At 47.5% G+C, this 10,590-nt stretch overlaps 1 protein-coding gene across 2 annotated transcripts in view; it reads right to left on the bottom strand.

The window, feature by feature from the left end:
- Positions 1-2,178: 2,178 nt before the first annotated feature.
- Eif4e2 (eukaryotic translation initiation factor 4E family member 2) overlaps positions 2,179-10,590 on the bottom strand; it is a 42,019-nt gene continuing 33,607 nt past the window's right edge. For both annotated transcript variants that reach the window (XM_045146911.1, XM_045146912.1), the window contains one exon: positions 2,179-4,598. Coding sequence is in view for 1 of the 2 variants with exons in the window: in XM_045146912.1 (XP_045002847.1) it covers positions 4,559-4,598 (40 nt within the window). In the remaining variant the exon portion in view is untranslated. The remainder of the gene's footprint in view (positions 4,599-10,590) is intronic.

The raw sequence follows: 10,590 nt of genomic DNA, 5'->3' as shown, positions 1-10,590 counted from the left end.
ACATTGCCACACTGCATGCTTGTGTCACTGTGCACCTGGCTTATGTGGGACCTGGAGAATCAAACATGCGTCCTTAGGTTTCACAGGCAAGCACCTTAACCACTAGGCCATTTCTCCAGCCCTGTGGTTTACTTTTTAAAAAATATTTTAGGCCAGGTATGGTGGCATATGCCTTCAACCTCAGCACTCCAGAGGCAGAGGTAGGATGATCAGCATGAGCTGGAGGCCAGTCTGGAACTATACAGTGAAGTTTCAGGCCATCCTGATGCTAGAGCAAGACCCTACTTTGAAAAAAAGAAAAATTTTTACTTTTATTGATTGTATGTGTGTCTGGGAATCACAGATGGAGGCACCACTTTGCATCTGGCCTTTCATGGGTGGCTAGAGAATTGAATCTGGGCCAGCAGGCTTTGCAAACACCACCTTTAACCACTAAGCCATCTCCCCAGTCCCCATGGCTTACTTTTGCAGACTAAGTACTCAAGTTGCCCTTGACCTCTCAATCCTCCTACTTCAGCTTCTTGAGTAGCCAGGAATAGACTTGTCCCACTAGGAGTCATTTTTAATATTTTTATTTGTATATGTGTGTGCATGCACACACGTGCCAGGGTTTATTGCTGCTGCAGATGAACACCAGATGCTTGTGCTTTGTGTGTGTGTCTGGCTTTACATGGTTATTGGGGAATTGAATCCAAGCCAGCAGACTTTGCAAGCAAGTACCTTTAATCACTAAGCCATCTCCCCAGACTTCGGCCCCTGGCCTTTTTGTTGGAGACAAGGTCTACCTGTCTAGCTTCCTCATGCACCACCACACCCAGCTGCCCCTTGTTTCTCAAGCTCTGGTCTGCAACTGACAGGTCCTTTACATGGCCCACTGCCCTCAGCAATCGGCAAGCTTCAGCATGTTCTCAGTCTGCATCTTGGCTAGAGCTGTCAGAGATTCCACCATCTTGGTATAGGTCCTTTCTTGCCTTTCCCCCATGATCTGACATGTGACCTCCTTAGCAAACCCTCACCCTGGGGAATAGTTTACCCACTGACTGGTCAGTGAACTGGCACTGGTGGCAATTATCCTTTGGTTATCATAATCCAGCCACCATTCTGATGGGCTCCTTGGTGGGCCAAGTAAGCCATGCTCTTTTTCACTGTTCCCGCTCCACAGAGCCGAAGTCAGCTGGGAATGAAGGCATGAATCTGTAATCCCAGCACTTGGTAGGCTAGCGGCAGTAGAATGGAGAATGTGTGAACAGTGTGAACTACATAGTGAGACACAGTATCAAAAATCATAACACACTGCCCAAAACTCATTCTTTTTTCTTCAAGACAGGGTCTTGATCTAGCCTAGGTTGACCTGGAATTCACTATGTAGTCTTCTCAGGGTGATCTCAAACTCACAGCAATCCTCCAACCTCCGCCTCCTGAGTGCTGGGATTAAAGGCATGCACCACAACGTCCAGCAAAACCTAATTTTTTAAATGTCCTATTTCCTTTTCCTTATCCCTAGTTAAGAACTAACAGCATTATTTTGATACTAAAAGTAGAAATTGAGTCTGGACATGGTGGAGCGCACCTGTGATACCAGCAATCATAACAAAGTGGCAGGAGAATCATTGTAAATTCAAGGCCAGCCTGATCAACACAGTGAGACCCTATACAAAAAAAAAAAAGTAAACTGAATTATGGCAATGATTAGTACCAATTATAGATTTATTTCTATACTAAATCTGTATCAATGCATTATCTAGACTATTCCAGTTTTTTCTGGAATGCATTTAAAACAAAGACTAAGCTGGGCATGGTGGTGCACGCCTTTAATCCCAGCACTCAGGAGGCAGAGGTAGGAGGATTGCTGTGAGTTCGAGGGCACCCTGAGACTACAGGTCAGTGTGGGCTAGTGATACCCTTCCTAAAACAAAACAAAACAAAACAAAAAAAACCCCAAAGACTAGATAGCCAGACGTCGTGACCTACATCTGTAATCCCAGCACTCAGGAATCTGAGGTAGGAGGATTGTTATGAGTTCAAGGCCAGCTTGAGCTACAGAGCAAGTTCCAGGTCAGTCCGGGCTAGAGTGAGATCCCGTCTCCTAACACAAACACAAATAAATAAAACGAAGACTGGAACAGCTAGTGCCACCCGACCGCGTCCCAGGTCCCCTGTGTTAACAGACTGCACAGCTCTGCCGACATTCCCATTTATTACTGCAGCAGACAGCTGCTCTCAAAGTGCAGCTCTGCTCCCCCGCCACAGCCTTTGCTCCTGGCAAATTCATCCTTGGATCGTTGAAAGACTTCTCTCTGGATGGAGAAATACTGCCATTGCCAGTGTCACAGACATCACACACATGAACAGGACACAGAGAAGGGCTCTAGAGAGGGGCGGCGGCCAGTTTCAGACAGAAGTCAGTAATGGAGGCAGGGAGATCTGCCCCAATTGTGACTGTCCCTTCTCCAGCAGCAACGTATCACGTTGGTCACATCAGCCCTGGTAGGCCTTCTCTCATCTATTTCTAGAACAGGTGGTACTATAACCATAACCGTGTTAAAATTCAGTCTACCAGAGGCCTATGCAGTCAACATAAACGGAGACGCCTCCCAGGCAGGTTTGGAAAGAATGGGTGTTTGGGTAACCATCAATCTGCCCCTGAGCTGTTAGACAGAGTACCTGGGAGAACACTGGGCTTAAAAGCTGCCTAACAGGGACAGCCCCTTGCTGTAACTGGCACAGGGTCAGCATGGATTTGTTTTGTTTTTTCAAGGCAGAATCTCACTCTAGCCCAGGCTCACCTGGAACTCAACTCTGTAGAACCGGGTTGGACGACAACAAATGGCAACCCTCCACCTCTAGCTGGGTCAGCGAATTTTTGATGGCAAAAAAATTGACTGTCAAGTATTACAAGACCAAGAGCAAGGGGAAACATGAACAAATGGGAAGTGACCACTAGGACTGATGCAGCCTCACACACAGGCAAACTGCGCACATACACAGCCCCAGTCAGGGAGTTGTCCCAAGGAGGGCAAAGTCAGCCGCGTGCTCTTCTCTTTGGAGCTGTCATGGCAGTGAGTGGTGAGCATGAAGGCCCCTGGGCGTGCGTGTCATCTGCAGAGGCCACCTCTGCCCATGGTCGCCAAGCTGCTCCTGTTCTTCCCAAGCCTTTCACTACTGTCTGCACCCCAGAATGCCTTCTTCATAACCTTGGAGTTTCAATCAAGTTTCACCTGGACCGAAAGAACCCGGTCCTGGCTCCTGTACTTCCTGCTCTTTGAGAACAGCATCCCCAGACAGCAGTGATTCGAAGGGATTCCAAAGCTGGGGGGTCAGGAGAGATGTCTGTTGCTCTCATGTGATTCCTGACACCCGGTGTGAGAATCCCCAGGCTTCAAGGATATGTTTTAAAGAGAGGCCTTAATTTAAGGTACTGCGATCTCTGCTCACCAGAGCCAAGTAGACAGTGCTGCTTGCAGCTCCTGGAGTTGTTCATTCCTTCCTTGGATCCTGGGTGTTTGACCTCTCTGGCCTCAGTCCTTCTGGAGTCGGATGGCCCAGCTTTTCTGACGAGGGGCAGCCTGCAGGAGCCTTCACAAGGCCTCTCTCTGGGCATCGTGGCGTCACATTCCAGGTGATGAGGACTACTATAGCAGCACTTTACATCCACTGCAGACAGGCACAGCCATCAAGTTAAGCATCCAGCAAGGTCACCATTTCTTCAGATGTCCCAATTTCAGGGTGGAAGAAATGTATATACTAAATGTCAATAGGTGGCAATAACCAGCTGTCACTTCCCTTCCTCAATGTGGGACATGAAAGGACCCTCAGAAATAGGCATGGCACACAGGCCCTGCTCGTGTGGAGAGCTGGTTTCAGTCACTGCTCTCAGCTCCGAGCCTGCACTTAGGACCTGCACTGTAACCTAGCTCCCAACTGGATTACATCACCAAGGCAGACCCCGACTCATGTCAGCAGAACCAACACTGCTGCAGACTGGGTCACCCAAGGAGAGTCCCACAGAGGGGAAGTGGCAGGCATAAGGTGGAAATGACAAAATCCTAGGCAGTCACACATCAATGACATCCTCAGAGTGTAAGAGGAACACACAGCAACTAGACAGCAGAGCTAGAAGAGGCATTCGGTTCTGCTGGGACTCTCGGCAGAGGCTGTTTATGAGTGTGCAGGCATTCATAATACTGATAACCCTCAGCCCAGCCCCAGCACAGGCATGTTCACATGGCCACAGTGTCCTTTGCACAGCAAAAGTACAATAGGACACCACGAGGCATCTACACAGCACACAGCAAGATGAAAGGCTGCATCCCCCCCACAGAACCACACTGAAAACAATGTTTGTCTATTACAAAGTCCCATTCTCCATCTTTGCATGTTATAGTCAGTGATGCTGGAGGGTGTCTAGTGGAATCCATCCTCCAGGAATGAGTGCAAAAGGGGAGTACGTGGCTCAGGTACATCCCTTCAGTGAGCAGACAAAAGGACTGCCTGGAGCCTCCCATCCATTTCGGACAGACACACAGACAGAAAAGGGTTATTGCCAGCTTGTGTACTTTCACAATGTGATTTTTGTATTTCGAAAGCTTGAATTGTCCCTGAAAGAGAAAATGGAGAAATAGAGTATTCAATACATGCTGTCTAGACACGACCACACACACACAGGGGTGGACTCAACTCCGCAGCTCAGGCTCTCGACACCCCAGCACCTTCCTTCCTCACTTGCCAGTCTAATGCCAATTAGCAGCCTGCCTCCAGGTCCTGCACAAACTTCCACCCTGTGGTTTGCAAAGGCCAAAGATTAGCAGCCACTCAACGCAGAGCTGGAGGGCTCTGGTCAGACATGACTGTTACAGCGCATTCACACAAGGGAGCACTGCAGTTTTAAAGGACAAAGCAGCTTTCTACAAAAAGAGAGAGCCCGAGACTGACTGACAATCCCAGGTGGAAAGCAGTGGGTTTATACCACCCCTTTGGTGTGGGTGGAGCTGGGGGACAGCGGTTACACACTTGTATTTATTTGCTTGTATAAACCTTGGGAAACTCTAAAAGGCCACAATAAAAAACACCATCAGGAGCTGGAGAAATGGCTCAGAAGTTAAGGCATTTGCCTGTGAAGCCTAAGGACCTTAGGTTCAACTCCCCAGAACCCACATAAGCCAGGTGCACAAGATGGCGCATACATCTGGAGTTTGTTTGCAGTGGCTAGAGGCACACCCATTCTCTCTCAAATAAATAAATAAAAACATTTAAAAAAAAACAAGATGGGGAGGTAATATGATGGAGAATGGAATTTCAGAGGGGAAAGTGGGGGGGGGGGAAGGGAATTACCATGGGATTTTTTTTTATAATCATGGAAAATGCTAATAAAAATTAAAAAAAAAAAAAAAAAACAAGCTGGGTGTGGTGATGCACGCCTTTAGTCCCAGCACTCGGGAGGCAGAGGTAGGAGGATCACTGTGAGTTCGAAGCCACCCTGAGACTCCATAGTGAATTCCAGGTCAGCCTGAGCTAGAGCAAGACCCTGTCTAAAAAAACAAAAAACAAAAACAAAAACAAACAAAAAAACACAAAAAAAAACAAAACCAGCAGCAGTGTTTTGGGGTGTGGGACAACCTAGGTTCAACTCCCCAGAACCCACGTAAGCCAGATGCACAAGATGGTGCATGCATCTGGAGTTTGTTTGCAGTGGCTAGAGGCATACCCATTCTCTCTCAAATAAATAAAAATATTAAAAGAAAAAACAGCAACAGTGTTTCAAGGGTGAGGCACACAGGGCACAGTGGTCACTGGGCAGGGGGAGTTAGGGGAAAGGGGTTACAATCAGACCATGCAATAAACAAACAGGAACTTGCACTCTACAAATCTTCCATTTCAAACTGAACTGCTAAGCCAGTTGTGGTTAGACATGTCTTTAATTCCAGCACTCTGGAGGCTAACAAAGGAGGATCATTTGAGTTTGGGGCTATCCTGGGCTACAGAGTAAGTTCCAGGCCAGTGCCTGGACTACAGGAAGACCCTGCCACAAAAAATAAATAAAAAATAAAATAAGGGGCTGGAGAGATGGCTTAGTGGTTAAGCGCTTGCCTGTGAAGGCTAAGGACCCCGGTTTGAGGCTTGGTTCCCCAGGTCCCACGTTAGCCAGATGCACAAGGGGGCGCACGCATCTGGAGTTCGTTTGCAGAGGCTGGAAGCCCTGGCGCGCCCATTCTCTCTCTCTTCCTCTATCTGTCTTTCTCTCTGTGTCTGTCGCTCTCAAATAAATAAATAAATAAATTAATTAAAAAAAATAAAATAAGGCTGGCTGTGGTGGTGCACACCTTTAATCCTTGAATTCCAGCAGTCAAGAGGCAGAGATAGGAGGATCACCATGAGTTCAAGGCCAGCCTGAGACTACATAGTGAATTCCAGGTCAGCCTGGGGCAGAGCGAGATCCTACCTCAGAAACAACAACAAAAACTCACCAAACAATAAAAACAAAAACCTCCATAAAACTAAAACAATATACCAAAAAACCAAAACTGAACTGCTTACAAAAGGAGGGACCTCTAGGTGTATCTCTGTGCCCTGTCACAGAAATGGCTAAACTTCAGAACCAAGACCGAGTGTCAGGGATCTCCTAGCATGTGTCTGGGTCTAAGGCACTGGATGCACCCAAGCTTGGCCAGTCTTTCCTGCCCCACACTAGAGATCCAAGGACATCACTACGTGAACCTCAAAACCCCACCAAGTGCTCGGACAGAGACTTTTTTTTTTCCTGGCATTTTTGTAGCTGGCATATATGAACCGGTGGCTCATTTACCAAGTTAGTGACCATTTCAACTGTTTTCATCTAAGGAGCTGAAAAGAGATACCTATCTTTCTAGATGGCATACAAAAAGGACAAATTCTGTCACAAGCAGCCAGCAGAAGATGACAAGGAGTCTAATCACATCTCAGAGGAAAGCAGGTGTAAGAGCGTGAGGGTTTTCCAAGCCTCCGCAGAGCTGGCATGTCGTCACTGTGCCTGCATTTCAGGAGCTGTCTCTCCTACATGTGTGGAATGCTGAAGAAAGGAACCATGTAGATACTGCCTCTGCTTCTCGGCGCCCCTCTGTGCCCTGCTCACCCTGGATCACTGGGCACCGTCAGGAGGGCTCTGCTCTCGTGAGAAGAGGAACAGAGAGCAGGGCTGAGGAAGGCAAGCTGCGCGTGCTCTACCTGAGGAGGAAGTGCTGTCCTGGAGAAGGGAGAGGAGCAGGTGAGTGTCTGCGGGTCAGCTGCTCAGTGCCGGAAGAGGGTTTTCAGGCTCATCACCTCTGTGGGTGCCAGGATTGGGATGGAAGCAGCCATCTCTCGGTGGCAGGCAACCTGTTTTACTACACTTTCCTACAGTCATCAGATATTACTCCTGTTACTTCTCTTCAGGGTTCTCTTTTCAGCAGAAAACCTTCAAAGACCTATCACTTGATGGTCCACTTAAAAAGTGGAAAAGGAAGATTAAGGGCCAGGGGAACCCAGGTGAGATAGTCCAAGTTTGATTCACAAGAGAACAGGCAGCAGTGATACTGCCAGTGACAGGCTGGAGCAGGGGATGGTGACAAGGGCCTGTGACTGTTGACTATAGCCTGTCTGAAAACTGGGTTTAGAAGAGTTTGGTGCTAAGAACTATATTCAGCTAGGTCCCAGCTATAGCACAAAGAAATGAGGTAACAAGTGAAAGACAGATGCTGACAGGAAATGGCAGAGGCCATATGAGACTTCTTTCTCTGTGCTTCTATTCTGTTCTTCTTGTTTGAGGCAGGGTTTCACTACATAGCGTAGAACAGGCTGGTCTCAAGCTTGTGATCATTTTGTCTCCCAAAAGCTACCAAGCCCATCTCCTTCTCCTCGGTTTTGGATTTTCTTCGAGGTAGGGGCTCATTCTAGGCCAGGATGACTTTGCACTCTGAAGTCCTAGGCTGCCTTGAATTCATAGCAATCCTCCTACCTCTGCCTCCCAAGTGCTAGGATTAAAGGTGCATACCACCACATCTGGCTATGTATGTATATTTTATTTTTATGTATTTATTTGAGATATTAATTTTTTGTCCTGATGAGATCTCAGAAATACCAGAGTCCCTTCCTAACTAGCCTCTATTTTCACATTCCCAGGTGTCTCCTAAGATTGGTGTTTGAATACTTTGACCTTCTTACTTCCAGAAAACATGGTAAGTTTGAACCATGAAACAGTGATCAGGGACTCAGAGGCAAAGGCTAAGTCCTGAAGGCAGAGAGGGGCAGATGTTGACCCAGAAGGCTGGCCCCTGATCTGGGATGCACACCTGCCAGAGTGCTGGCACCCAGTAGGAGTACCAAAGTGACTCTGAGCCCTCAGGTAAGTGCTGGTCATTGATAAAGGTGGAGCACACCTGGGTCTCTTCTCTGGAGACTGGCTTGGAAGGGGTAGTTATCACTGGCAACTAAAGGTACTAGCTTGTGTGCTAGAGAGATGGCTCAGCAGTTAAGGTGCTGGCCTATGAAACCTAAGGACCCAGGTTCAACTCCCCAGAATCCACGTAAGTCAGATGCACACGGCAGCACATGGATCCAGGGTTCATTTGCAGTGGAGTGGCTAGAGGCCCTGGCATGCCCCATTTTCTCTCTCATAACTAAAGTCGAGAATTTTTTAAAAAGGTGTGTGGGGGGGGGGGCTGGAGAGATGGCTTAGAGGTTCAGGCACTTGCCTGCAAAGCCAAAGGACCCAGGTTCAATTCTCTAGGACCCATGTAAGCCAGGTACACAAAGGAGCGCGTACATTTTGAGTTCGTTTACAGTGGCTAGAGGCCCTGGTGCACCTACTCTCCCTCTCTCTCAAATAAATAAATAATATTTTAAAAAGGTACTAGCTTGCAAAGCTTGAAAGCCCAGGTTTGATTGCCCAATACCCCCATAAAGCCAGATACACAAAGCAGCACATGCATCTGGAGTCTGTTTGTGGCGGCAGGAGGTCCTGGTGCACCATTCCTTCTCTTTCTCTCTGCTTGCAAATAAATATACAATATTAAAAAATAAAATAAAATCTGACTGTCATGGTGGCACATACCTTTAATCCCAGCATTTGAAAGGCAGAGGTAGGAGGTAGGAGGACCACTGAGTTCAAGGCCACATTGAGACTACACAGTGAATTCCAAGTCAGTCTGGGCTAGAGTGAGACCCTACCTCAAAAACCAAACAATTAAAAAAATTATAAAATAAATCTGGGCTGGGGAGATGGCTCTGTAGTTAAGGTACTTGCCTGTGAAGATTAAGGACCCAGGTTTGACTCCTCAGTACCCACGTAAGCCAGATGCACAAGGTGGCACATGCATCTGGAGTTCATTTGCAGTGGCTTCCCTGGCATGCCCATTCTCATTCTCTCTCTGCCTCTTTCTCTCTCAAATAAATAAATACTTAAAAAAATAGAATATTTTAGCCGGGCGTGGTGGCACACTCCTTTAATCCCAGCACTCGGGAGGCAGAGATAGGAGGATTGCAGTGAGTTCAAGGCCACCCTGAGACTCCATAGTGAATTCCAGGTCAGCCTGGGCTAGATTTGAGACCGTACCTCAAAAAACCAAAACAAAAAAAATCCATACACACGTGTGCACGTTTATGTGTACGATGAGTGTGCACACAGAGATCAGAGGACAATCTCAAGTGTCGGTCCTCACCTTCACCGTGTTGGAGACCATGTCTCCTGCTGTTTGCTGCAGCACACATGAGGATTCTCTTGCCTGGGTTTCCCATCTCCCGGTGGAGACGGGATTCCAAGCAAGGGCCTTTAATGGCTCTGCACCCTAAGGATGGGATTACAGATACGTTCTATCTTGTCAGCTTTACATGGGTTCTAGGGATCTGAACTGGGGTCCTCAAACTTGTATGACAGGACTTTATACACTGAGTTATTCCCAGGCCCCCTTTTTGGTGTGTGGGTGTGCACACATAGTATATGTACATGTGCAGATGTGTGTGCCCATGTAAAGGCCAGAGGAAGATGTCAGTGTTTTCCTGTAGATGTCCCTGAGACAGCATCTCTCATTGAAGCTGGAGCCTGCTGCTTTTTGCTCAGAGGGCTAACCAGCAAGCCCCAGTCATCTCTGTGTCTTCCCCATGCCGACATTACAGACATGTGCATCTTGTTACATGGGTGCTGGGATCAAAGTCAGGTATCATGCTCTTCAGGACGTGCTCTTAAGCACTAAGCCCATCAGTAAGTAAGACAAGGTGTCATGTAGCACAGGCTGACTTCAAAGTTGCTATGACCTTGAACAGTTGATTCTTCTGCAGCCACTTCCCGACAGCTGGGACCACAAGCATGCAGCACTGTGCCCCTGCTTGAGGCTGACCTGGAACTCCTATTCCTTTTCAACTTTTAATATAGTGCTAGGGACTGAATTCAGGGCTCGTCCCACGAGACAACCACTCTAGCAATTGAGCTACATACTTAATTCATAAGGTAAAAGTCAACTTTCTTCTTGCACTAAATGCCAACTGCATTGCCTAACAATATTATACAACTGTTCTAGACTTGCTGGCCCAGACATGTGGAAACCAGGATCGTCCCCTAGTGGCTCACTGGGACTTCTACTG

Source organism: Jaculus jaculus, chromosome 4, assembly GCF_020740685.1.
Source record: "Jaculus jaculus isolate mJacJac1 chromosome 4, mJacJac1.mat.Y.cur, whole genome shotgun sequence".
In the NCBI taxonomy this organism is placed as follows: Eukaryota; Metazoa; Chordata; class Mammalia; order Rodentia; family Dipodidae; genus Jaculus; species Jaculus jaculus.
The sequence above is the reverse complement of the archived record's forward strand: the minus strand, read 5'-3'. Positions and strand labels throughout refer to the sequence as shown.